General features: G+C 55.2%; 1 protein-coding gene across 2 annotated transcripts; it reads left to right on the top strand.

Moving 5' to 3' along the window:
* The first annotated feature begins 4,978 nt into the window (after positions 1-4,978).
* IRX1 (iroquois homeobox 1) lies at positions 4,979-10,577 on the top strand. Of its 2 annotated transcripts, none has more exons than XM_017546011.2 (4): positions 4,979-5,528; positions 8,401-9,436; positions 9,787-9,859; positions 10,154-10,577. In XM_017546011.2, the coding sequence occupies exons 1-4, from the start codon at positions 5,253-5,255 to the stop codon at positions 10,209-10,211; spliced, it is 1,443 nt and encodes a 480-aa protein (XP_017401500.1). In that variant the 5' UTR covers positions 4,979-5,252; the 3' UTR covers positions 10,212-10,577. The 2 variants fall into 2 exon arrangements, with proteins under 2 accessions (XP_017401500.1, XP_017401499.1); XM_017546010.2 differs by having other exon boundaries at positions 5,012-5,528; positions 9,787-9,848.
* The last annotated feature ends 16,652 nt before the right edge of the window (positions 10,578-27,229 follow it).

The following is a 27,229-nucleotide window of genomic DNA, read 5'->3' as shown; positions in this document are numbered from 1 at the left end:
AAACTGCATAATGGAGCCCTACAGGAACACGGCAGAAAAACAAATAAATACAAGTGCAGCTGGCACGGCGATGGCGCCTCTGCCCCCGAGCAACCGTCTGGTGACATCAAATCATGAGCCCTGAGAACGCTCACGCCGCTGCTGTTCTGCACATCGCAGGCATAATGGAAATGATCTGGTTAATTAAGGGGAGTTTATAAAATATTTACGTGTGTGCACACGCATGTAATTCACTTCCTTTCACACTGGGGACGGCGTCCTAGGGGCACTCCAGGCCGGGCCACTGCGGTCCCTCCGTCTGCCTCGAGTCTGTGGGGAATTCAGGCCCAGCTCCTCAGGCTCCAGGCCCGGGGTCGCACTGGGTCCGCCCGCAGCGGCCCCCACGCTGTTGAGGCGCTGGATCCGCAATGCTGCCCTGCCGGGCACTGTCCCCAGCGTGTGACCCTCCTGAGCCCTTCGCTTCTGGGCGTTTCCTTCCGGCGTTTCCCTGGAGTGGCTGGCGGCTACTCCTCCGGCCCGCCCCACTCAGCTGCACTTGCCACAGGGTCCCCGCAGCCCTGCGTCCTTAGGGCGCTCACTGCAAAGAACCCTTGGCCCAGTGTCCCCAGGGGCAGGCTGGACACGAGGATCGGAGCCTCGAGAGCCGTCGAGCCACAGCAGCAGAACCCACCGCGGTCTCAGCCGCTGGGGACTCTGGGGACTGTCTGATCGTCGCCTCCCTGTCGCCGAGCTGGGTGGCCTCCCAGCTGCTGCAGAGGGATGGTGCAGAGTCCTAGTGCGTTTTTAAGCAGACTTGTAAGTCGGCGCGCGCGTCGGGGTGCAGGGCCAAGCTGGGGTCCGCGCTGCACTGCCAGGTCAGGCCGCCTCCTCGCCACCAAGCCCGGCCCAGCGCAGCGCCGGGCCATCTGTGGAGATGAGAGTGGCCACTGTGAAGGCCGGAGACCAGGCCCGCGCCGCCCGCTGCATCCCGGAGCGGGTCTGCGTCGCCCGGTCCTCCGCGCCAAAGCCTGGTCCCGCAGACGGCTTCCGGGAGTGATGCGTCCCGACGAGCTGCCTCCTCTTCCTAAGCGATCCCTGGATGGCAGAGCTTCAGGACAGCGAACTGTTTCCCGAGAAATACGATCGTAAATCAGGAAGCTGTTGGGTGCGTTCCATCTTGTCCTGATGTAAATACGCCCCAGGAGGGTGGGGCGGGGCGGGTGGAACCCTCACTGAGGTTGGGAGAGAGAAAAGGGAACCGACCTTCTCCGGGAGTAACAAATCCCTCCCATTTAGAAAAGTGACTCAGGAGAATAATGACAATGGCAGCACCTTGCATGTAAACTTCCCATCAAGACTTACCACCGGCTCAAAAATCAGCTTGGCTTAAATTGCAGTTTTTCACCAAGGCCCACCTCTCCTCCACCTCCTCGGGGCCTTTTCTCTCCTCCCCACCCCACCCCCATCCCGCAGCCTGCTCCCTGAGACCCACCCCACGCGCTCTCCACACACCGCTGCACCCAGAGGCCTGCATCTGCCCCAGGCCTGGGCCCGCTGAAGGTCCTGGCTTCCCAGCCAGGGAGTCCCATTCACTCCCATTGCCGAGCTTCACGGCGTCTCACCAGCCTCCTGGGCCACGTGCCAATGGTCCTAGGAGAACTGGCGCCCAAGTGCTTCCAGACTGCATCGGGGTGCAAAGCTGGAGCTCCGATTCCACCGCTCAGCGACCCCTAAACCTGGCTTTGTCCGGCTCCTCGGGCTTTGTCTCTGGCACAGTGACCACGGGGCAGCCACCTGGTGTGGCCATCAGCTCGGGCCAGGAGCAGCCTGTGGAGCAGTGGCAGGGCCTGCCTCATCACCCCCTTTTGAGGCAGGGAAACTGGCTGAGGGGCCAGCAAAGTAGCTGTCTCCTGGCTCAGAGATCCAGTGCCTCACAGCTGAGGTGTCGTGGTTGCCACCGCCAAGCAGATGGAGTCACACAGCCTTCCACTCCAGTGTCCCCTAGGCCACCAGACGGATGATCCTAGATGCCAGTGAAGCTGAGTCCAGGCGGAGGCAGGAGTGGTCTCTTTGAGGCAACCTTTAGATTTACTCATGATATTTTTAAAACGATGTTCAAATCAGGGCCATGGGTTCCAGAAGCTGAGACCTGTCTGCTGGAGCATCTGAGGCCCCACTGGAACCTGTGCTGCTGAAAAAGAGTGGCAGAGAGGGTGGGAGGAAACTCTCCCAGGAGAAGCTGAGCTGGGAGCTTCTAGCTCCTTCTCCGCCCCTCCCCCTCTCTGATGGGATGCTTTGGTGGCAGTTTTCTCTCTCTCTTTCTCTCTCTCTCAGTCTACCCTGCTTCCTTGTATCCTAGGTGAAAGTGTTTGGGCAAAGGCCCAAGGAGAAAGAAGAGAAGAGTTGAGTCGGAGCTGGCAGACTCTGTTGGGACTTCCTAGAATTGGTTTTAGGCCCAGGAGCCTGGAGTACAGCCCCAGGCCCTGGCCCTGGGCAGAGAATGGACCACAATAACCCCGCTGCACCCCTGAAGGGTTCCCTGGGGAGCAAGTTGCCCAGGTTTGCTAGGGCCATTTCCTCAGGATCTGTGCAGTCCTCAGGCAGGGTTCACAGGGGCCTCCAGGTGGGGCTCAGCCAGGTCCCCCCCACCCAGCTCCCTGTGTATTTACGAGCTTGCAATCATTTTGTGCTGTGACGACAATGTGGGTGATGCAGCCAGGACACAGAGCTGTGGGCTGATGGAGAGTCAGGATGAAGCCTTCACTTCCCTATTCCCGCCTCCCTACAAAGTTCTGGCAGCTGCAGAGAGACCTGAGCCTTCCGGGTGGGGTGCGCAGTGGTGCAGCGGGCTGGAAGGAGATAGCCAAGCTGTAGCTGAATCCCGAGGCTGAGACGCGTCCCTGGACTCACATCCACCTCATTCTCCAGGTCACACAAGAGGGCGTATCTCCCCTGTCACCCTGAAATGTGACACTGTAGTTTGCGGCACCGGACAGGGGTGGGTGGGGCTGGCCCGCGTCTCACACAGTGACTCACAAGCAATGGATGGGTTTGTTTTGGGCAGAGAGGAGAGGAGGTTGGAAATCGGAAATCTATCTTAGGGATAAAAGGTGCCGGGTGGTGGGCTGGGGAACAGGAAAAAGCTGCAGTTAGGGGCTTCTCGGAGTTGTGTCGCCAAGAACCCACTTGGCACCAACCCTCCGCGCCCCGAATCCTCCCCCCCTCCTCAGTCTCTGTAAAAGCAGGAAAGGAAGCATGGAGGTTGTAGGCGGGTTCTGGAGTGTGCAGGGGCGAACTAAGCGGGGAAGCAGCATGAATAGGAAGAAAATCTGACTCACAGCAGGGGCATCAAGCCGGATTCGGAGCTGGTTATTGGTAATTACTACTATTATGGGCATTATTGTTGTTAATTATAGGCGAGGTCTCAGTGTCTGTCCTCAGGCCCGGAAAACCCGAGCCCTCCTGATGCTGCTGAAGTCCCTGGGCCTCGCGGCTCCGTGCACAGAGGGAAGCGAGGCAGGGGTCAAGGGACCGCTGGCCGGTGTCCAGGATTCGGGTGGCTCAGGCCACCAGCAGAACAGCATGCCGGCTGTGGCCCGAAGGCCGCCTTCATCCCTTATTCCCACCCGGGCCTCCAGCGGGGACGACGCCAGAGTCCGCTGCTGAAATTCCCGCGGGGTCCCGTGTGCTGGAGAGCGGCAGGGGGGTGAACTCCCGCCCCGGCTCCGCGTCCCAGGTGGTTCTTAAAGTGGCCCCCGGAGCCGGGACTGGCACCCGGTTCCCCAGGCACCGTCCGGACCTCGCCAGCCACAAGGAGCAGAAGTGGCCAGCCAGGGCGGTCCCAGGCTCAGGGAGGCGAGGAGGCCGCTGCCCTTGGCATCTTCTCCCGGGAGCTGGCGGCCAGGCCCGCAGCTGCACCGAACCCCTCTCAAGGGCGCCGGGCCCGGTGGTGTCTCGTCGCCCGGCGAGGCTGAGGATGGAGAGGGGAGAAGGAGGGAAAAGAGGGTAGAAAGGGGAGACGGAGGGAAGAGAGTGACGCGGGGCTTCGACCCGAGAGGCCGCTTCATTCCCGGTCTGGCGGCAGCGCCGATTCGGTTCGCTCGTTCCACACAAGTTTCCTGCCTGCCTCTGCATGCCGGGGGGACACGGGGGCGTTCAGGCCACGCCGTCTTCCACCTTCGCTGGGGCGCGGGGTATGTTTCCCTCCGGCTGCCAGGGGGCTTTCTGGGTGAAGAAAAAGCCCCTCCCCCGCCTCCTCCTCTCCACCCCTCCCTCGGAGAATCCGCCGCGCGGACTCCGTCCGCTTCCCCCGAGCGGGCTGGCGACTTCTCCGCCGGGTTTGCCCTCGCTCAAAGTTTGCACAATTGGAAGAGCCGGCAGAACCCGGCCGCTCCCTGCTCCCCCAGGGGCGGCGAGGCCGGTCATCGGCAGGCGGTCGGGTACTATAGTGGGCGCCGCGGGTACCCTTGTCTGGAGTCGGGGGTATCACTCCCGCCGGGTCCGCGGCTCGCGCAGAGTGTCCGGGTGCACTTCGGCCCTGGATATCCTCTGCAGGCACTGGCCGCGCCGGATTCGGGGTGAGGCCGCTCACCGCCCGCTGTCATCCGCGTCCAGGACGCCCGCCCCTTCCCCGATGCCCAAACCACCGCTGGAAAAGCCGGCGCCGAGTTGTTTTTGTTGAAAAGGGGACACACATAGGCCGCGAAACTGCAAACCCGGTGTCAGACAGCTGTAAACCCGTGTCGACAGGTTGTCAGACAGACGCGGGGGCTGGTCTGGAAGGAGCCCGAGGCCTCCGGGCCCGCACCCCGCCGCCCCGACGCGCGCGCCCACCGCAGGAGGAGCTGGCCCGGCCGGCGAGGGGCACCACGTGCTCGCGGGAGGGGCGGGAGAGGCCTGCGAGGGCGGGAGGGAGGCAGGGAGGGGGCGGGAGGGGAGCCATGGGCGGGGCCTGAGCTCAAGGGGATGCCAATCAAAGCATCAACTTCAAATTGTGTCTGAAAGCCCCGCCGCCGAGCGGAGGGCGGCCGCCGCAGTCGGCGCGCGATCGCGGATCCGGGCGCAGCCGGGAGCCGGGCGCCTGCGAGCACCGGGCCGAGGAGGAGCCCCGACCGGCCCCCGTCTCCCGGGCCGCCCGAGCGCGCCCGGCCGGCCGCCCGCTCCTCCCCAGGCCCCTCGCGGCGCCCCCCGACCCGGACCCCCTCCGGCCGGCCTCCACCTCCCTCTCCGCGACTTTAATTCTCGCCGCGGCGGCGACTGCCGAGTCCGCGGACATGTCCTTCCCGCAGCTGGGCTACCCGCAGTATCTGAGCGCCGCGGGGCCCGGAGCCTACGGCGGCGAGCGCCCGGGGGTGCTGGCTGCAGCCGCGGCGGCGGCGGCCGCCGCCTCGTCGGGCCGGCCCGGGGCCGCGGAGCTGGGCGCCGGCGCGGGCGCTGCTGCGGTCACCTCGGTGCTGGGCATGTACGCAGCGGCGGGGCCGTACCCTGGCGCGCCCAACTACAGCGCCTTCCTGCCCTACGCCGCGGACCTCAGCCTCTTCTCGCAGATGGTGAGTGCCCACGGCCTCTCCTCCAATGTCTCGCCGTCTCCAGGGCAGGGGTGGCGGGTCGCCCTGGAGGGAGAGAGGATGGGGGGACCCGGCCCGGACGAGGAACTAGAAGGGTCCGCGGGCAGGTTCCAGGAGGCGGAGGCCGCGGCCCCTGGGGACGCAGGAGAGCGGGGAGGCCAGGCGGCGGGCTGCTGGGCTGTCTCCTCCTGGGAAAGGAAGGCCCGGGCCACGGATCGGGTCGCGAGAGAGTCCAGAGAGTCCAGAGAGGCTGCAGAAGCAGGCCCTGGGAGCGCTGCCCGTGCTGGAGGTCGGGGGCAAACTGGCCTGGCTCTGCCAGGGCGCCGGGGCAGGCCCACCGGGTTCCCGCAGCTGGGCGCGGCGTGGCAGGACTGCTCTTCCCCGCCGCGGATCCCCCTCGAGCGGCCTCTTCAGTTTTCGAATTGAGTCTGGAAAACTTGGTTTTCTTCCTCTTAGCAGCTCCGAGATAGTTGTATCGAGTTTGCCAGACAGACCCCTTTAAAGCCTAGTAGAGTCAATCAAAATAATCTTAACAAAAGAGGTCCAAAGGGTGGAGAGGTCTCTACATGGCGTGTGTGCGGATATGACATTAAACAAAAATTAAGTTGCAATAATGTTTTGGTGTCAGAAACGGTGTTTGGTTTTACTTTTGTAAGTTGCCAAAGTTTTCATTTCATTTGCACCGAAAGAAAAGCACTTTTCTTTCTGCATTACATAATGGAGGATTAAAGAAAACAGTGTCCCTTGGTTTAAAATAAATGGTGTCCTCTCAGCCTCCGGTCCCAGTGGGTGTTAGATGTGGGGGGAGGCGGCTGCACACTTAATTCTCCGCAGGGACACTGGCCGGTCTGCCGGTCCAAATGATCCAGTTTCCTTGGTCTGACTGCAAAGTCGGGTTTAAACTTCGAATGGCTGGTGAATTGCGTGGCGGGCGCAGGGCCCTGGGAGGCAGCCCCCTCCTGGGTCGCTGCCCCCGGGAAACAGCAATTCCAGGCACCCCCGATGTCTCCCCGCTCCCCGAAGGAGAAGCGGGGAGTAAACGCCAGCCAAGTGTGCACAAGCAAAGAGCGTGTTTCCCTGGAACTTTTCTTGTAGTTTTGAAAGAAAGCGGCCCGGCTGCCTTTCAGGTCTCTTACTATCGAAAAAGATCAGCCCCCATTTTGTTCAGGCGGCGGGGAGGCCGGGACGCGATGAGAGATTTACAAGGTGTCCTTTCAAAAAGAATTCCCAGTGGAGACGAGGCTGAAATGTCTTCTTTACAATTACAACCAAAATAATTAGAAAAGCGAAAAGTACATTTTGCAACGATTGGACAAAAACGAAATCTGGCCGCGGAAACCTTTCCGCTGTGGCCTCAGTCATCAAACTAATTAGTCCAAGAAATCTTCTGGTCTTTACAACTTTCTCAGAGTCCAGAGCTCCCTTTTCCAATATTGCAACCCGACCATTTTTACATGGAGGAGGGAAATTTTTTACAGAAATTGCGAATGCAGTTGTGTGCCATTTGGGAACCCTGCCTGCGTGTGCCGGGGAGGGAGAGAGCTTTACTGCCAGGACCTGCGCCCTTTGTGGAGAGCTGGGGAAGGGAGATGCTTGCTGTTTTGAGTAGATTTTTTTTTCCTCCCTAGAGGCATAAAATGTAAAAATTCTTTCCACCAAAAAGGTGTGTGTTTCCTCCAGCTCTCCAGCTGGTTCTTAAAGAGTAAATGCACATCCAAACCCTGATTCTAGGCCTAGGTTTCTAAGCCGTTTTGATTGGGTGTTAGGAAGTCAAAAGATAAAATTGCATTTGAATGTCTGTCTGGGCAATTTATGGTAATAATGAGGCCTAATGAGGTTGTTAGAAAGATAAAATGTTATTTACCAAAAAACCTGATGGGATAATTTGACTTGCTGTGTTTTACTACTGATGATAAAAAGAATATTGATTGCAAATAAATCACCGCCTCTAAATGCCTGCAAACAGTTTGTGTTTGCCCCCTCCAGATCAAAGTCAAACTTAAGAGACGAAGTAACTGAGAAGAGGCCTAGGAAACTGAACCGGTTTCGCTCCTGGCCGCCGGTGGCTCCCAGCGCTGGCGTTAATATTTTACAGGCTAAGCCTTCCTTTTGTATTTTTTTTTTAATGGTGTTTGTGTTATTATTGTAGGTAATGGCCGGGATTAAAATTTTAAATTACCTGTCACCACTAAAGACCTTTAAATGTGGGTGAACCATTATATGCAGATTAATTTGGAAGGCAAAGGAGTGTGCTCTCGTTTTAAATTGCTGGCGGATTTAGACTGGTAGAAAACCCGGGATTTTTTTTTTTTTTTTTTTTTTTAATTGAGCCCCCTCAGGGTCGCAGGGAGAAGGCTGGGGCTCTGGGCCCTTAACGTTTGTAGAAATGGCTTTATCAGCTCAGTTGAAAGGTTTTTCCCTCTAGCTAGTGAAAGATAAACTTGGAAATGCAGTTTTCTCCAGCGGTTGGTGACGGGGACAGGGGTCGCCTAGGAACTGGCAGGGCCGCGGCTTCTGTTTTACTCTTCAGTAGATGCACCGTTTTGGGAACTTTTCTAGATTGGAAAAAAGCTCTCCATAGTGGGTAAAAGGGCATTCCGGAAGTCGGCTGGGGTCCTGGCTCCCCTTCTCCCCAGCAGTGAACTGGGGAGGAGGGGACTTCCGGATCTGCCCAGCACTGCAGAGCCCCGCAAAGCGCCCTGGCGACCCTGGAGCCCCCAGGAGCGGGTGTTTCCCACTTTCCCAGCTTGGGAACTCATCTCTCTCTCCCTCCCTCCCTCCCTCTCTCTCTCTCTCTCTCTCTCTCCCCACCTCCCTCCTCTGTCTCCTCGCTGGCTGTATGCTGTGGCTGCAGGGCTCGCAGTATGAACTCAAGGACAACCCTGGAGTGCACCCGGCCACCTTTGCAGCCCACACGGCGCCGGCTTATTACCCCTATGGCCAGTTCCAATACGGGGACCCCGGGCGACCCAAGAACGCCACGCGCGAGAGCACCAGCACACTCAAGGCCTGGCTCAACGAGCACCGCAAGAACCCCTACCCCACCAAGGGCGAGAAGATCATGCTGGCCATCATCACCAAGATGACCCTCACGCAGGTCTCCACCTGGTTCGCCAACGCGCGCCGGCGCCTCAAGAAGGAGAACAAGGTGACGTGGGGAGCGCGCAGCAAGGACCAGGAAGATGGAGCGCTCTTCGGCAGCGACACCGAGGGCGACCCGGAGAAGGCCGAGGACGACGAGGAGATCGACCTGGAGAGCATCGACATCGACAAGATCGACGAGCACGACGGCGACCAGAGCAACGAGGACGACGAGGACAAGGCCGAGGCTCCACACGCGCACGCACCCGCTTCGGCCCTCGCCCGGGACCAAGGCTCGCCACTGGCCGCCGCCGACGTTCTCAAGCCCCAGAACTCCCCCTTGGGCCTGGCCAAGGAGGCCCCCGAGCCCGGCAGCACCCGCCTGCTGAGTCCCGGCGCTGCAGCGGGCGGCCTGCAGGGTGCGCCGCACGGCAAGCCCAAGATCTGGTCCTTGGCAGAGACCGCCACGAGCCCCGACGGTGCGCCCAAGGCCTCGCCGCCGCCGCCCGCGGGCCACCCCGGTGCTCACGGGCCCTCCGCCGGCGCGCCGCTGCAGCACCCTGCCTTCCTGCCCAGCCACGGACTGTACACCTGCCACATCGGCAAGTTCTCCAACTGGACCAACGGGGCGTTCCTCGCCCAGGGCTCGCTGCTCAACATGCGCCCCTTCCTGGGCGTCGGCGCGCCCCATGCCGCGCCCCATGGCCCTCACCTTCCCGCACCTCCACCGCCGCAGCCGCCGGTCGCCGTGGTCCCCGGGGCGCTCAGCGGAGACAAGGCCTCAGCCCGCAGCAGCCCCACGCTCCCAGGTACCCCGCCGGGGGGCCGTGCCCACCTGCCGGCTAGCTGGGAATTCAGAGGCCAGGTGGGGTGTGGTAGCCTGGGGTGCATCCTGGGCCGGGAGGGTACCAGGCAGTGGCCGCCGAGTCCGGGGCTATGCATTATCTCTGCTTCCGTTTAGACAATCAGGCAAGTCCCAAGGGCTCTCCCAAGAGAGCTTTTCCCCACCTGCGGGCCTGCTCTGGGGTGGCAGTGGGGATGGGGGGGACGTATCTCGGCGAACCTGCCTGAGCATCAGGCAGGAGTTGCGGGAAGGGAGGCCTGGGCCCTCTGCAGCTCGTCTCTCCGTCCTAACTCTGCCTCTTCCGATCCCTCGCAGAGAGAGACCTCGTCCCCAGGCCGGATTCGCCGGCCCCGCAGTTAAAGTCGCCCTTCCAGCCGGTACGCGACAAGTGAGTGCTGCTTGCTTTTGCTCTGGAGAGAGGCAGTGGGGAGGAGGGGTGGTCGGGAGCCGGGCGGAACTGGCCGGGTGGCGGTGGGGGTCGCGCAGTGGTTGTAGAAGAAGCGCTCGCCGCCAGCCCTGGGCGCTGGGCGAGCGGAGGAGGCTGGAGTTTCTCCCGAGCCGGGAGCCGCGCTGGCTGTGGACTCCGTCCCCCGGGCTCAGCTGCTGGAACCGGCGACGCCCGGCGCTGCGCCCCCGACTCACGGCGCTCCTGTCTTCTTGTCTCGCTGTGTTTCCCATGCAGCTCGTTGGCCCCGCAGGAGGGAACGCCGCGGATCCTAGCAGCCCTCCCGTCAGCCTGATTAAGGGTCTTCTTTTACTTTTGCGGGGGGAGGGGGGAGGAGTTGGGGAGGGAGGGAATGTGGGAGGAATTAAGACAAATATTTCAGACTGGTGTAAAGGACAAATATGACAACGACGTCAAGGACTCCCATCCATCGCTTTCTGCAGAAAGGGGCTTGTTCGATCCCGAGCTCGCGTCCAGGTGGCCAGGCCTCTGCCGGCGGCTCGGGTGGCTGCGATGATCGGGTTCGGTAAATGCCCCCACGTGCTTGTGTCTCTTCCCCCCTTTCTGTATATAGAGTGATTTCAGATTGTAAATAGCGCGTCAGCGAACTTGTCTAAATCATATATTTTTGTCTAATAAACTAAATGAAATAATGCCCCTCCCTGCTCCTGCTGCTGTGCCTGGCCAGCATGTTTGTGTGAGTGTATGTGTGAGTGTGTGACAGAGAGAAAGACAGAGAAAGAGTGAGATGTGTGTGTGTGGTGGGGGCTACAGGGATCCTGGAACCCTGGGCGGTGCCCGAGGGATTGTGGCTGGGGGAGATGGGCTTCTCACAGGGCGCTTTGGAGGCTGTTTCCACCAGAGAGGCCCGCGCTTTAAACATCTCTTGGTTGTTTGCGGTTGTTGTTGAATTTTTAAATATCGTCACTAGGGCAGTTTCTTGCTGGCAGTTCAGTTCTTTCCAAAGCTTACACAAACATTTTTTGAGACATACTTTTCTCAGGACACAAATAAGTTCAATTTTAGGCAGTTTTACAGAGCGATTTGATAACTTCGGTAAAAATGGAGGAAAAAGAATTTTTATTTGCGACCCCAGAGGAGAACTTCGAGCTCGAAATCAGGTTATATCTAGTTGTCACAACGGCCCATCGAGGCGCCTGGTCGTTTTCTGGGTTGAGTGTGAAAATAATAGATGCGAAGTATTGCTTTGCATGTGTTTTTGTGCGGAGAATTGGAAGGCCCTTTAGAACTCCCCAGAGGAGCCGGCGGAGGTTGTCTGCGGTGTGAGGCATCACGAGGGGCTGAGGCTGCGGTGGGAAGCGAGAACGAGGACGGGGCTTTGGTCTCCCGGGGATATCCCTTTAGACTGGGGCTCCGAAGACTGCGTCCTTTGCCTTCCCAAGCGCGCACCGCGGGATTTCGGAGCAAACTGCCCGTACGTAGATGGCCCTGGCCGGGCAGTGGGGAGGAGCTGGGAGCATTGTTGGGAAACAGGCGCCGAAGGGCTGGCCTCTGGCGCGCGCGGGCGGGGAAGGGACTGGGATCCTGGACATCCCAGCGGATCCGGGGACATCGGCCACAGTGCGTTCGGAGCAGGACTCGCGCCAAGCGCCGCAGCAGGCACCCTCGGAAGGACCCGGCGCAGGGGCCTTCAGGGCGCAGAAGACCCAGTGTTGAATGTGTGAAAACTGAGCAAGCAAACATTTCCAAAACTGCCATCGAGGACGTGGGCTGCTGGGAAACAAGGGTCTAGTGGGGACCGGGCTGAGTCCGGAGGTCAGATGGGCCATCCTCCGCTCCCACCCCAGCCTGGGACCCGCCCTTCCCTGCCTGCTCGAGACCCGCTGGCGCTGTGCGCGACTGAAGCGAGGGGAAAAGTCGGGGCGCGGGGGTCTTTTCAGAGGTTACAGGAAAGAGGGAGGCTCGCGTCGGGACTAGGAGGCGCCGCTCCAGGACTCCTACCCACCCCGACGCCAGCATCCATCTCCAGCCCTCCACCCCATTCATGGTCCGGGTAGAGGGGAAGGTCCCCTCCCTGCCCCGGGGCTGGAGAAGAAGCGGCGAAGAGGAGGCCGGAAGTGCGCCCCGTCGGGCAGGTGGGCGGAGGACTCGCGGAGCTCGTCCGGGAGCGGGGAATGGGCGGGGTGGGATGCGCCGGGAGGAGCGGGGCCGCGGGGGAGTGGACCGCGGGCCGCCGGACTAGGGCCGGGCCCCGGGGAGCAGCTCCGCATTCTGAATGGACGTGCTCCAGGCGCCCTCTATGGTCCGAAAGCGGAATGGGGCTTTGACCAGCGCCGATCTCGCTCCTGGGGTGTGGCTCAAATCTGGGGGCGCTGGGCCTTGGGGCTCCGTTGGCACCAGCCTGGATTTGTAGCTGTGGGGACTGCTTTGTGTTTCAGGGGGGCACCCACTGTTCTTTGTGTGTGTTTTGGGGGGTGCCGGGCCTACTGGGGAGGCTACTGGCATTTGGAGGGAGGGCGTGCGCCTGTGGGTGCTTTCATTATCCAGTGCCCGCCTTGCTAAATCAGGGAGGTGTTTCTCACCTGTCCGCCACTGGAGCCCTTCCTGGACCATCAGAGCCCTGGGCTCATCGTTCCAAAGGTTCTGGAATGGGGCCCTAGAGCCAACTCTGACTGCTGGGCCCGAATGGATCTTGAGTCCTTAGCCAGAGCGCGTCTCTAGAGAGGCTGGACCGGTGTGTCCTGCGCCCCTGATGAGGAATTGCGTTCCCAGCCACACAGACTGCTCAAGCAACCAGAATGTGCTGGGAGGTGCCTTCTTGGTGACTGCTGGAAACAGCAGGTGAGATTCAGTGGACCAGGCAGCATTCTCTGCCCTAAGCAAGCTCAGCTCTTTATTTCCCTGAATCAAATAGAGTGGTCTGTACCGGCATCTGCTGCGGTGCACACCCATTTCCATTCTTTCCTGAGTCTTTTTTCAATGTAAGACATTTGGGACCAGCCCCCTTCCCCCCAGGAACTGCTGCTGTGAGGTAGCTCTGCCAGCACGTGCCCACCCTTGGTAGTCCTGGCTACTAGGGTGAACGGCCTGGGAGTCCTGAATGGTCTGTGCACCTTCCTGAGAGCTACGTTTTCGATGCACGGAAATCAGATCACCAGCCTTGGATTTATTTTTCTCCAGTGGAAAGCTGGAAATGAATTTGTAACAGAAAGTTGAAGGCATTTTTGCCTTTTGTGCACTATTTGCTTACACCTTTCTGGCCATGGCAGCCATCAGGTGTGCAGGGTGTCTCAGGAGTACCCCACAGGCCAGGCGATTCAGCTCCTGAAAAATTTGAAGTGGACATAGAAAATCCACAGACCTCCTTTGCTTCTAAAAACAAAGCCATTAGTTCTGGAGATTTCTGCGTGCGGAAAGGGCTCTTACCTCAGCAGTGCCAGGATGATTTCAGAGGTGGCAGCTGCTCTGTGGCCAACAGGGAGGAGCCTGGTCCCTGAACAGACTAAGGGGAGATTGTCCACAGCCCTCATTTCTAGACATAGGGCTCCCCTCGTCATCAGAAACAGGTTTCCTATAGAAAGGTTCCCTGTGTCCCCCACAGAGGATTACTGGTTATATTGGGCTTTTTCTGGAGGAGGTGGTGGTGGGGGGGGGGAACAAGACAAAAATCTGTTCCAGGGCCCTCACTTTCTGTGTTACAGCCCAGGAAGCTCCAGCCCAAAGGTTGACCTGGAGTCTCTGAAATCTCCTGCCCCCACCATCCTGCCCACTGTCTGATCAATTATATTCACCAGCACATTTATCTCGCCTGCAATATGGAGAATTCATATTCATATCTCGGTTTTAGTGGTCTGACACTGATTAATGTAATACGCGCCTTGGCTCTGAGGGGTGCGCCACTGATGAATCATGCCCTATAAAGTTTCAGTCGTCCTTGTAGATGGGACTCTGCTGGAGAGCAAGGAAGCTGGAGAGAGGGAGGGAGGCAGAACAGAGAGGGGACAGGGTGGGCCACAGAACCCGGGGTACCTGGGACAGGCACTGGCCTTGGGCCTCCACATGTGGAGGGTTCAGACAGGCCCTGTCCTCTCTGCATTTGAGCTCTTGCCTGAGAGGATCCTAATTCCATCCTCCCCCAGATACCATCCTTAACCATCCTTACCCCCAGCCCAGATGCCAGTGCTGGTCTCCTGCTCTCATGGAGGCAGGGGCTAGGGTGGGGATGGGTGATGCAAGTGGAGATGGGGTTTGTGGAATTCAGCTTGGGGAGAGTGGGCCACTGAACACACTTCTCAAAACCACAGGGCCCCATTTGTTGGTGGGGACTGCAAGTTGGAGGTCAGGGGGAGAAAAAGGGAAGGTAGCGGAGCCTCTGGAGGGGGAGGGTCGCCCGCAAGGCTGGGAAGGCTGAAGGGTGCACCAGCCCCATGGAGGGGAGAGGCTTCCGGGGCCCTGGGGGAGAGAACTTGCAAGGTGAGAGGAGCCTCCTGTGATCCTGGGCCACTGCCACCGCCTCTGCAAGGCAGCCACATAGCAGGGCCCAGCACGCCAGGGGTCAGCCAGGCTCTGAGCCCTCGGGAAAGGGAGGCTCTGGGAAGCTGGACACTGGGCATGCTCCCTGTGCCTGGAGACTTTGTCTGTCCCCACCCAGGGTCCTGCCATCTCACTGGCCCCCAAGCCTGCATGTGGCACCAAGTGGGAGGGCATGTGGGGTGGTCCTGGGGCAGTAAGTCCAGGTTGGGGACCAGCAGACAGGGCAGAGCCGACAGTGGAGGGGGCACATTCTGGGGGAACTAAGAAGCCCACCCATCTTTAGGGGTCTCTTGAGCCAGCGTGTGTGGGGAATGTGTAGATGTGTGGAAGGAGGTTTCCCCACTCAGGGCACCCGGACCCCTTGCCCCCTTGCCCACCCGACTTTTCTTCACCCTGGCTGCCCACCCCTGTGCATGGAAATCCCCAGAGCAATAGGGATGGCTCCGGGAGAGGAGGAGCTTCCCAGGTCTTCACCAGCCTCCCCACCAAGCCAGAGGCTCCAGTGAAGGCTCCTGAGCTGAGAGGTCTGCCAAGGTCATCCCGCTGGGACTGCAAGCCACCTTTAATGACCTGCAACTGGTGGCTGGACACAGATCCCCTTCCTGGGCCCCAGAACGAGAAGCCTGAAAAGGAACCTGTTACGGCGAGCGCCTGGGGGCCAGATGCCAAGGCGGTCCCGCCCGCGGACTTCAGCACTGCGGGCCCTGGGCCTGGGGATCCCGGATACTTTCAGGGGCCCAGGAAAATTTTTTTTTTTCCCCAAAACGAAAGAAAACGAAAAAACGGGGCCTTTGGGTCGAAGAAAATGTGTTAATATATATCAATATACCAGTGGGGTGGTAAAACAGAATCTTTAATATGTTTCTCATGGAGAAGGAGTCTTCCTTAGGCCCACGGAAGTCACCACGTGGCCTGGGACTGAGGAGGCTTCAGGGGCCACCTAATGTTTTAGGATTGCTCTAAAGGAGAGGCAAAAGGTGGCCTTGAACTTGGGAGGGAGCTGCGCGCTGGGTCCAAGCCAAGGCAAGCCAGGCAGCAGGGACCCCCAGGAAGGTCGGCCTCGCTGCAGGATCCCAGGCTGTGGGTGGCGACCACGCGGGGCGCACACCCCGGAGTCAGCCCCGCCCGGACACCGCGAGGAAAGGCAGGCCCTGGCCCTTGCCCGGTAGTGAGGGGCGTCAGGCGACGGAGGCAGAGGCCGAGCAGTCAGTGCCCCTTCTCCCCTCGGGCGGGGCACCAGTGGCCGCCCTCTCCGCGCCTGCCCTTGGGCTTCTGAAGTTGCAGCGGGTGTCTCTGATCCCCTAATCCAGGTATCCTGAGTCCTGAGCGCCGCGGCTGGGTGCGGGGACACAATGGCAGAGGTGGGTGGGGGCGGGGAAGGCGCGGGCGCCCAGCTAAGGCCACTGTCCTCCCCCGCCCCCGAGGCGCTGAGCCGCATCCCACCCTCCGCGGGTCCCACGCCCTCGGGCAGAACGCAGTGGTGGGAATGACTCCAAGGCCAGCGACGTCGTCCAAACCGAAGGGCTTTCATTTTAAATTCCGATTCCACTTTGAAACAGCCCTTTCGATGAGGGAGGAAGCAGCTCGGTTTCTGCGCGCGTGTTTAGGATCTGCCGGTGCGCGCTGCGCCCTGGAAGGTCACCGAGGCTGCGGACGCCCCGATAGCCGGCGACAGCCTGCAGGATTCCCGAGCTGGTCACTTTAATTCTCAGGGTGTGCGTGTGTGTGCTTCTCTGTCTTCTGTTTGCCGTTTGTCGCTGCTGTAGCTTTGCTTGTTACTGCATTTTAAACGTATGCTTAATTTCCAGAGCTGCAGCAATGACTGAAAATATTAAATACATCTGTGAGATGGTGGGCAAGAGAAATTTAAAAAGGTGCTCTCTGCAGTGAATGTTAAAAAGAGCTCACAATGAAGTGATTAACATTTTTATGAATAAAATTAATCACGCATTAAACTCTGCGGCACAGTACATCTGAAAGCCAAATGTGGTCCCGAAGTCCCCTTTCTTACACCCAAGAATTTGGAGGCTTCCCTGATCCACAGCAGCATTCAACCATTGGGAATTTCAGAGTGTTTATGAGAAGATAAGTCAATAAGAGATATCTAAGTTTGAGGTACCAAAACACAAACAAACAAACCCTCCAAAAATCCCTCCACCACTTCCACTGTCTCCTCTCCCCTCCTCCCACGCAAACACGTGACAATATTAAAAAAACAGTATTTTTTATTTATTTATTTATTTTCTTTTAGCAGATTCTCAACCAAAGCAGGCCATTTCTGTTCTCAGATTAGCATGTGGGGTTGTGTGGCCCTGCGTCAGGGAGGGCAGCTAGGGTTGATGTGGGAGGAGGGGCTGGAGCCCGGGCTGCCAGGGCAGCGTTTCCCTTCCTGACCCCCATCGGGGCCCACTGTTCTGGCAAAGCTGATCAGATTGGAGGGCGGGCCTTGCGCATTATTAAAATTTCCACTCTTCCAGATAATAAAGTGTGATTTCTCCTCTCTCTGTCTCCGCTTCTGCCTCCTTTCTAATCTCTTGCCACTGTGGTTTTGGGATTATCCCAGCAGCCTGTACAAAGGGAAGCGAAGGCATCTGAAGTGTCACTCTACAGCTGTGCAAAGTAACAGCATTTCCATTTTGTTGATGCTCCCAGCTCATGTGTGCAGCAGAAGGTGAAATCAAAGAAGCCGGTCTTCCTCAGTTCTGCACATTATTTTTCACTGCTGTGGCGAATCTCTCGGAGCTCCGTGAACCAATAAAACAACGGTCCCTCTTTGAGTTGATATATTAATATTTACTGAGGATTTGCAAGGTCGGGGCTAAATGTCAGCAGATTGCGGGGGCAGTCCTGTAGGGAATAATTAAACAAATCTCACAGCAGTTCAGCTTCCTAACATCTTTATTAATCTTTTTTCCTTCCCTTCTGAAAGAGTACATGGCAATATTGCTTTTGCAACCTTAGAGAAGATTCAGAATAAGCTTAATAATAAAACACCGCGTTGGTGATGTGTGCTCCTGATGGTGCTCCGGACCCTTCCCTGCCAGATGTTCATGAGTCGGGGAGACTCTGATCTGTGAATCATCACCAAGCTGTTGTGATTCTCACCTGCCCTCCATCCAATTTATCTTGACCAATTTGCCAGACACAGTAAGACTGTTGGTGCGATTTGATCCACGCCCTGGCTAGGCCTGCTCTGCCCACTCTGCTGAGCAAGGTGACTGCAGGCTGCTTTTCCGAGGCCTGCCTTCTTTAACGTGATTACAGCGTGCACTTTAGTACAAGTTTGACAATTCTCTTTAATAAGCTTCATAATTAGTGTTGGGATGCCTCATTACAAGTCATAGCCTGTAGCGGTCCTAGGCCACACAGCCCTCTGCAATCTGATTTATTTTTTATCAGGCAGCAGGAGCTGTCTGGAGTTTTTGTTTGTATAATGGGGGCCTGCATTAGGCCCCCAGTGTAAAAATACCACCAGGAAATTAATTGCTTCTGTGTGGATTCACCACAGATGTGTCCTGTTGATCAGAATAGTATATTTTTGACTTTGCTGTCCTGCAGCAAGTTGTAAAAAAAATAAAATGAAAGCCAGCAATGCAAACATATTAGCATCCATGTAGCTTCAGCAGGCATAATTGAAAACACGGGGTTTCGAAGGAGGATGTACAGGGCAGGTTCGAGTTTCTGGAAAGACTTTTTGCCTTGCTTTCCTTTTTCACACAGCTCTTATTTGTTTATAAACCCATGGATTTATGTATTGCCTGTAGAGGAAACCTCTCCATGGAAAGCACAGGGCTGGAGTCTCCGTTGGTTTCTGGCTGAAAGATTACTCACTGTAAATACACCCCGGCAGAGGGGCTGATTCCTCCGGCACCCACCCCCGCCATCAAGACCCCTGCAAGCTGCAGCAGACAAGGTCCTCTCTCAGGCTTGCCTCTCGGCCACCCCAGAGGGAACACGGGTGGATGCTAAGCAGCTGGCCTTGTGGATGCTTAGAGGTGTGGACACTTCAAGGTTTGCATGTGCATGTCACGTGTTCCCCACCGTGCAGAGCCTGGTGCCTCCACGTCGCTCCCTGGGCTGAGACATAAGTGCATGCCAAAGGCTTGCTTCCGTCTCTGTGCCCTTTCACCGCGCCCCTCGACCGGCTCCTGAACTCTGACTGGGCTGTGGGGTGCTCCTCCAACTTTGAACACTTAAAGGATTTTTTTTTTTAATCTTAGTCCCTGAATTAGAATGTGTGACTTCTGTGTCCTCTTCCCAGCACTGGTCAGCTCATTGCCGGTGATTCTGTATGGATGGATCACATCCCCAGGGTGGACATTTTGCTCCTATATTCCTTTGTTGTTTTTCTGAGAAATTTTCGGGCATCACTCTCTTTGTCCTTCTCTTTTGAAGTCTCTTGTGGTCAGTGGTCTGCTTTCCTTGCTCAGCAGAGGGTTGGGTGGCGTTTGTAAATTTAACTTCAGATAATATCTTGTTTCTGAAGAAAAGAAAACAAAACTAAAGATGAGCGTAACAATAATGATAATGAAGCTTATGGAGTTGTGCAGGAACATAAATGTCTTAGTGTACTCAAACACATATTGCTTTTATTTTATTTTATTTATTTTTTCCCTGACTTTAAATGCTCCTAAAGACACATTGGCATTTTTGCGCCGGTAGCAAGGACGCGCAGAAATGTACTGATGGAGGCGTTCTAGTGGTCCCTATTACAATTCCGTAACTTGCCATATTATGGATTTTCTCATCACCAGTAAATGTGAGCTGCCAGAGCCTATAGATAGGAGAGGGCTCCCAGAGGAGACGAGTGAGGACACCTTGCGAGAAGCCAGGGGACGCCCCGGCGGGCACTCCCACATGGTATTCAAATGGAGGGTCCTCTGTCATGGTGGGCTCAAAAGTTGTGTGTGTGTGTGTGTGTGTGTGTGTGCATGTGTGTGTGTGGGGAGGGGGGAGAGAGAAAGAGAGCTCTAGCTCTCAGGTTGGGGCTGTGGGGGAGGAGGCCTGGAACTGCCCAGAACTGGGCTTCTCCCTCTTGCGTGATTTACTCTCTCTTTATCCTGCTCCCAGATACCTCTCACCCTCTGGTGGGGACTGTTAGAGAAACTTGTTTAAAATGCATATTCTTCAGCCACCCCCACCCGAATTCCTGTTCCAGCCGGAGTGGAGCGGGCCCAGGAGCGGGCATTTTAGATCAGAGTTTTAGGATCACCCCGAAGTTGAAGGTGCAGGCTTCTTCGCTTTTGCCCTAAGCTGCCTTAAATGACTTTCTGCGAGAGAAGCAGCCACTGAAAGGGTCCAGTGTCACCCGCGCTGGTTTATTAACACTTGAACTGGGATGGGAAGGTTTTAACTCATTGCAGAGCCAAACAAATTAATCTTTAATGGTGGGCATTATTTCTGCTCGACAGAGGGAAGGGACCTCTGAGAGCTCTCTGCAGTGCTCCCTAGCCAGCTCCTGGGGGCGGGGCCTGGTCACCATGAACACATTCTGGCCATGCAGGACCCACAGCGATAGCAGACCTTCACCAATGTCCCGCTGTGTCCCTGGCCATCAGTGCCATTCATCAGTCTCAGCAGTTAAAAAGGGGAGAGTAAAATGTTACCTGATCCCCAGCTTAGGACTGGACTGAAATTCACGGCAGATTTATCTGTCAGCCAGCTGCCGCCTTGGCACTGTGGGCTCTCTACTCTAGGGACAGTCCACTCTGAGGGTCTCCCCTGCAATGGAGGGTCGCTGATTATCTATGATATAACTAACCTTTGCTCATGCACATTTTCCTTTTTACTGTTCATGCAGTCGCTAATTCCAAAAGTCGATGGCAGTTGTCCAAGATGTAATGAAATGGACAGCGTGAGTGGGAGTCTTGCATTTGGTGAATGAGGCTGTGGGTGGTTGATAGAAAGCCCTCACTGAAGGAGCCCCCAGTGAAAGGGATGATCATTGCAATAGTAAAAATAATGAAGTACTGGGGAATAACAAAATGTTGTCCAGTACAACAGTGTTTTCATGAGACCTGAGGGCTGACCCCAGGTGGCCTCCAAGTAAGGACAAGGAATACCAAACCCAGGAGATCTTTTCAGGGAACAAAAGCAAAAACGTCACTAAACCCCAGACATTTGCTTTCCTCTTCACTTTCCTCCCTCTGTCGCCCACATATAAAAATAAAGATAGAAAAAAATTTCTTAGCCAAGTTTGAAACCAGCCTAATTTACATGTACTGACGTTCATTCTCTTGGAAAATACTCGTTACTTCTAAGAAGGAAGTTTTTTTTTAGCTTTATTAAGAAAGGTGATTGGGCGCCGTGGCTCACGCCTGTAATCCCAGCAATTTGGGCGGCTGAGGTGGGCAGATCACTGGAGCCCAGGAGTTTGAGATCAGCCTGGGCAACATGGTGAAACTCCGTCTCTACTAAAAATACGAAAAGTAGCAGGGCGTGGTGGTGCATGCCAGTAATCCCAGCTACTTGGGAAGCTGATGCCAGAGAATCTCTTGAACTTGGGAGATGGAGGTTGCAGTGAGCCGAGATCGCCCCACTGCACTCCAGCCTGGGCGGCAGAAGGAGACTCCATCTCAAAAAAACAAAACAACACAACACAACAACAACAACAACAAACTCTTCTAATCGACTCAAGAGGATTGTAAAGAAATACATAGATGTGGGCCAGAACTTTCCTCAAAATATCTAAACTCTCTGCGTGGTTTTCTGACTTTCCATGTTGTCACTCGTGCCTTTATTTAAATATTTTTTTTATTATTTTATAAATTGCCATGTTTATATGCAGGTTGCAGAAAGCCAAGATCCCACCACTGTATTCCAGCCTGGGTGAAAGTCCAAGACTCTGTCTCAAAAAAAAAAAAAAAAAAAAAAAAAAAAAGGAAAAGAAAAATAAATTCCTTCTAAACTTTTTGGGCATCAAATATCTGTTAAAAGCAAACATTTTGATAAGGTAAGTTTAAATGAAATAGAAACATATGGTTTTGATTTTTTTAAGACACTTACTTTGAACCCCAAGTATTTTTAGAAAGTTTGAGGTGTTCAAACGCTGTGCAGTTGGGTACACCCATCCATAATTTTAAGGAGCTAAATTCAATGCATATGTTTCGGATATATTTATAATTACCAGAGTCAACTGTTCATTCTGGACAGCTTTTGAAGTGGAATAATTCCTCTGAGGCTCAAAAAATCATTCTGCAATCTCTTTTTCCTTTTGGCAGCAGAAGGGTGTATCTTCCCAGAGCTGCTCAAACTCCTTGTTCCTGACATTGCATACGGACTCCAGCCTCTTGGCTGCCAAGTGCTATGGAGTCTCGAAGTTGAAGCTGCTTATCCACGGCGGAAAGGTGTTGATGCTGGAGGGAGAGTCCAGAGATCATCAGTGCAGGTCACAGCTTGTGACTCTTAGCTGGGAATGAGAGGGAGCCCTTATTCCCACCCCCTGCTTTCCACCTCCCGAAGGGCTCAGATACAGGGAAGTTCCCTGGAATTTCCTCTGAGGGATGAGTTTTACTGATGACATTTTAATTTCAATGAGTCAGAAATCAGTGCTGGGCATGTGTTATGTAAAAGCAGTTCATATTTTAGAAAGTTAAAGCTGATCTCCCAGCCCTAAAGAGATGACTTTAAAATGACTTCCCATGAGTGTCAACCAACACACGTATGCAGGCAGAAGGAAGAGAATGGATCTTAGTCCTGACCTAGGATCATCAGAATTTCTGAGCCTCAAGGGAGCAATTGTGGGGTGCCAGGCGTTCTTTGTAGTTAACATGGAGCAATGGATCTGGTGAGGCTGGAGTTATTATTCATGTAATTTTAGGGCTGGTGGGACTGGAGCACAGAAGTCACCATGGAAGCTCTAGGTCTAACACTTCTGAACGTAACACCACCCCACCCTGCTACTGGCATGGGAGGATGTGGGGCTTCTGCCAGCCCTGCCTGGGGCATGACAGTGTGGCTATCTTTCTGAGCCTTGAGGGGCTGCAGGAGCTCCCCTGCCATGGGAAATAACCCAAGGAAGAGTCATTCCAGAAGATAGAAGACAATTGCCATGGTATTGTGGAGAGCGTTTTCCATTGAGGTAATGCTCCGTGCCCCGCCCCTCACCATGGCCCTCGTAGCCCCCAGGCCCTGCCACTGCTTCGCTAACCGCTGGGGACGGGGCTGAGTCCACAACAGTTTCCTTTTAAAATTGGGTTGTAACTTTCTCCCGTCAATAGGCAGTACTTTTTCTTTTCTTAATGATGTCTTTTCACACCAGAATAAAACAGGCCCGTGTGTCGTTAGCAACCCTCTTTTTGTAGAAAGAAAGCACCTGTCTATCATCGATGGGCATTTGGGTTGTACAGGGAAAATATGGCACATATACACCATGGAATATTATGCAGCCATCAAAAACGATGAGTTTGTGTCCTTTGTAGGGACATGGATGAACCTGGAAACCATCATTCTCAGCAAACTGACACAAGAGCAGAAGATCAAACACCGCATGTTCTCACTCATAGGCGGGTGTTGAACAATGAGAACACATGGACACAGGGAGGGGAGCATCACACACTGGGGTCAGTTGGGGGGAAATAGGGGAGGGACGGTGGGGGGTGGGGAGCTGGGGAGAGATAGCAAGGGGAGAGAAGCCAGATGTAGGTGATGGGGAGGAAGGCAGCAAATCACACTGCCACATGTGTGTACCTATGCAATAATCTTGTATGTTCTTCACATGTACCCCAAAACCTAAAATGCAATAAAATAAATAAATGGAAAAAAAAAAGAAAACACCTGTTCTCCATTGCCAGAGGCACCTGGGTTCCACGTAAAACAGGTGGCCGCGGTTCTCAGAACTTGCAATTGGTTCCATGTTCCTGGTTCTCCAGGTCTGCTTCCGCTGACGGGAAAGATCCTGGCCACCCCTGTGTTGCCAGCCCCTGCCGGTGTGTATGACACTGAAGAGGAGACCCGCAGCGTGTGGCATGCAGAGGGCTGGCAGTGCACACATTTCACAGTGAGCCCTTCAGGGGACAGTCCCACACTGGAGAGCAGCCAGGGCTCTGTGTGACCCCACTGGCAAGGGCTGAGCCACCTCCTGCCTCCATGGGAGGGTGAATGGGAGGCACTTCACCTTCAGGACTGAATGTGGACTGGGCCTCACAGGATGCTCTGACTACAGGGCTCAGGGCTCATGAGCCTCCAGAAAATAGCCCAGGCTTTGCCCAGACCACGGAGCAGTCTAGAGCCTTGGGCCTCCCTTCCCCTTGGTTTCTTTATCTGTGCAGCTGGAGCACTAATATTTTAACCTCTTCTAGAAATGCACATTTAAAATTGTGTGATATTTATAATTCCTCTCAAGTAAGATGCTAAGCAAATTTTAGGCTACCCACGAATGCTGACTCCCTTCCTCCTCTGAGAGAGGGAGAGAGAAGAAATCCATTGTTGTGTGTTGCGACTTCCCTGGAGACACATACACTTTAACAGAATTTTCAGTGGTTAGTGATGAATCTTTAGAAATAAAGGTCAACTCACAATGATGACCATACATCTTCTCTTACTTTTTCCGTCCCTCCTCTCCCCTCCCCTCCCCTCCCCTCCCTTCCCTTCCCTTCCCTCCCTCCCTCCCTCCCTCCCTCCCTCCCTCCCTCCTTCCTTCCTTCCTTCCTTCCTTCCTTCCTCTCTCTCTTTCTTTCTTTCTTTCTCTTTTTCTTTTTTCTTTCTTTCTTTCTTTTCTTCCTTTTCCTTCNTCTTTCTTTCTTTCTTTCTTTCTTTCTTTCTTTCTTTCTTTCTTTCTTTCTTTCTTTCTTTCTTTCTGTCTTTCATTCCCTCTTTCCTTGACAGAGTCTCACCGTCCCCTAGGCTGCAGTGCAGTGGCACAATCTCAGCTCCCTGCCGTCTCAATCTTCCTGCTTCAGCTTCCTGAGTAGCTGAGACTACAGGTGCACACCACCATGCCCAGCTAATTTTTCATTTTTTTCTTATAGACACAGGATCTCATTTTGTTGCCCAGGCTTGTCTGAAACTCCTGGACTCAAGCAACTCTCCCGCCTTGGCCTCCCAAAGTGCCGGGGGGACAGGCATAAGCCGCCATGACGGCCTGCGCTGTTCTTTACAGACAGGTGCACCTGCGGCCGCATGGTCACACCTTTGGTTCCGACTCTCTCAGTGGCTCAGAGGCAAACACAAATGAAATCCCCACACCGTGCTCACAGGCCAGTCACACATGCTCATTACATTTTTCAAAGTTCTTTATGACTGGGATTTCCTGTAGTGTCTGAGGACCATCTTGATTTACTAATTCTGGGTCTCATGTTCACGTTTCCCCCTTTTTTTTCTTTTGGTTCTGTGACTTCTGTCTAATCAGGGCCTTTTAATGCAGGAGAGGGGCTGAGTATTTTCTGCCGATGGTTTGGGATAGTGTCTCCTCGGCATGGGAAAGAGAAGGCTAAGACGACACTACCGGCTGCTTTAGGGTTTCTCAGGAAGAGTTAGCAGGTTTTCCCCCTGTTACTGAGAGGCTGGAAGGAGGACCGCGATGGGCAGAAGTCCAGGAGGAAATCAGCTTATCTAAGGAAGAGTGTTCTAACAGGAGACCTTCAGAAACGGAAGGTGTTAGGAGTTTCCAGAAGTGCCCACGAGGAGTCATTCCAGAAGATGGAAGTGTTTGCTGCAGTATTGTGGAGAGCATTTTTCCTCGGGCGTGATCTGGACTTCCTGACAGCTTCTGGCTTCTCCTGATTCTCAGCGGCTGGGAATGAGTGCTGGAAGCAGCCTTTTTGCATCGTTTAGGTCTTCATTGTCGAAATTACTTGTGTGTGTGTGTGTGTGTGTGTGTGTGTGTGTGTGTGTGTGTGTGTGTTTCTGTTGGCCGAGGTAACTTTCAAGCCTTTTCACTCCCTAGTGTCGTTACCCTAACTCTGCAGTGTGTCTTCCCTCCTGAAGACCGGGCCTGGGATGCCACCAACTCTGTCCCAGATATTCTGATGCAAACCTAGAGGAACAGGTGTCCAGCTCCACCTGATTTACACACCGACCCAGTGGCCCTTTGGGGGACCATGCAGAAGAAAAGCAAAGGCGAGTCAGGGTTTGGAGAGAAATGGCACTCAGCAGCAGAGAGGCAAAGAACAGAGGAACCAGGGTCCTTCACCTGTTTGTACCTATCTCCGTGTCTATCCCCCAAAGTTTCTGTAGCTCCCCATGCCCCAGGAAGGGCATCTCTGAGAGTGCCCTCCTGGTGACAAGGCTCTGTGGGAGCAGTGAGGTGCAGAAAGGCTGGTGTGGGGAAGAAGGAGGCTGCCCAGATCGCTCTGGAGATGTAAGGTAGAATGACCGTGGGCGTGACATCCACCGTCGTGAGTGTGGTCAGGTTTTGTCTGTGACGTGAGGGGTCTAGCCATGGTTCTAAGTGTAAGTGACATGTGCACGTGATGTTCATGCATGTGTGTGGCATGTGCATGTTGGCAGTGGTATGGGAAGGGCAGGGGAGACACAAAGGTCAGCGTCGCTAATTTGGTTCAATTAGACGCCTGTGTGGATGATGGAAGCCTGTGAGCCTCACGTGTTTACCTGGGGAAACGCTCCTATCCTGAATTTCGGTGTCTCCCTGTTACAACCTCATGGACCCTGTAGGGTGCACACAGCTCATTTGCTAGTAGGAAAATGAACCCCACCAGGTTGAATGAAGTTGCTAGGTACCCACAGATCTGTCTGCGAGTGGAGAGAAAGAGGGATATGCTAGTCAGGGCACCTGTGGCCAGCGTGAACACAAGAGAGCGTGTGTGAGAAGGTCACTCCGTGTCAGCACATTCCAAAGGTCTTCAGGCCACCTGAGGAAGGTGGCCAGTGAGGGGAGGCAGAGGGTGTTGGGGAGATGTGAGCAGGACAGGCTTCTGCATCGGCCTTTGGGTCTCCGGGGCTTGGCAGGCTCATGCCGGATTCCACAGATCCACCTGCCTCCCTTTTCCCGGGCTCAGCCTCCATTCCATGACCTCGTCCCTAAGAACACACACATGCCCCAGGAGCTGGTCCTCACGGATGCTGAAACTGGGCTGGATGGCTGAATGGTGTCTCCTCCTACTCGGAGCCTCCCAGCTCTCCTGGTCTGGTCACACTGGTTGTAGTCATGATGCTGTCATCCGTCACCACCGTCCGGATCCTGACAGCTCCGTCTTCAGACCCTTTGCAAAGAACAGCTTTGTCTTCCTGCATCATCTGGACACTGAGACTTTCTCACCCAAAAGGATTTTACAAGGACCTGTTGAAAATCATTTGATGAATAGCAATGGCTTTGCATCTGGATCGCTACTGGGCCCCATACCTAAGTGCATTTGAAGGATTCTCTTTGCAACGAAGGCCCTGTGGGACCTTCTTAAGGGTGGAGGCCTTTCTGCAGGTTCCCCAGCCAGTGCCATATACAAAATAGAACGTGTGTAAAGAGTGACACCTGTTTCTTCGTCTGATTGAGTTGCATATGATGCCAAACGGCTTGAGGATGGTGTCTTACATCCTTATGTCCAACAGCTGCATCAACGTTAGTTATTTATTTAAATCCAACACTTAATTTTGGCAGTGGTAGGTGGTAATGAAGGGGAATGGGACAGGTGAGTCGCTAGTGTCTAAGTTCCTCAAATTATGGAGGGCACAGGTAGGGAGCTCTGTGGGGCAAAATGTGGTTAAGGGGTTGGAACATGTGGTATTGACAACACAGCCAGCTCCTCCCTGCGGACTCTTCCCTGTGTACAATGCTTGCCTTTCAAACCCTCCATCGGCCGCAGACATGTGCAATGTTCCCAGTGAACAGCCTTCCCTCTCCCTGTGAACAGCCTTCCCTCTCCC

This window comes from Cebus imitator, unplaced genomic scaffold, assembly GCF_001604975.1.
Source record: "Cebus imitator isolate Cc_AM_T3 unplaced genomic scaffold, Cebus_imitator-1.0 Scaffold185, whole genome shotgun sequence".
NCBI lineage: Eukaryota > Metazoa > Chordata > Mammalia > Primates > Cebidae > Cebus > Cebus imitator.
This window is presented reverse-complemented; position numbering and strand designations above follow the sequence as displayed.

Excerpts from the sequence above, each read along its gene's own strand:
- IRX1 (XM_017546010.2), top strand. The coding sequence starts at position 5,253 with ATGTCCTTCCCGCAGCTGGGCTACCCGCAGTATCTGAGCGCCGCGGGG. Across the intron at positions 5,529-8,400 it reads TCAGCCTCTTCTCGCAGATG|GGCTCGCAGTATGAACTCAA; the intron begins GTGAGTGCCCAC and ends CTGTGGCTGCAG. Across the intron at positions 9,437-9,786 it reads CAGCAGCCCCACGCTCCCAG|AGAGAGACCTCGTCCCCAGG; the intron begins GTACCCCGCCGG and ends GATCCCTCGCAG.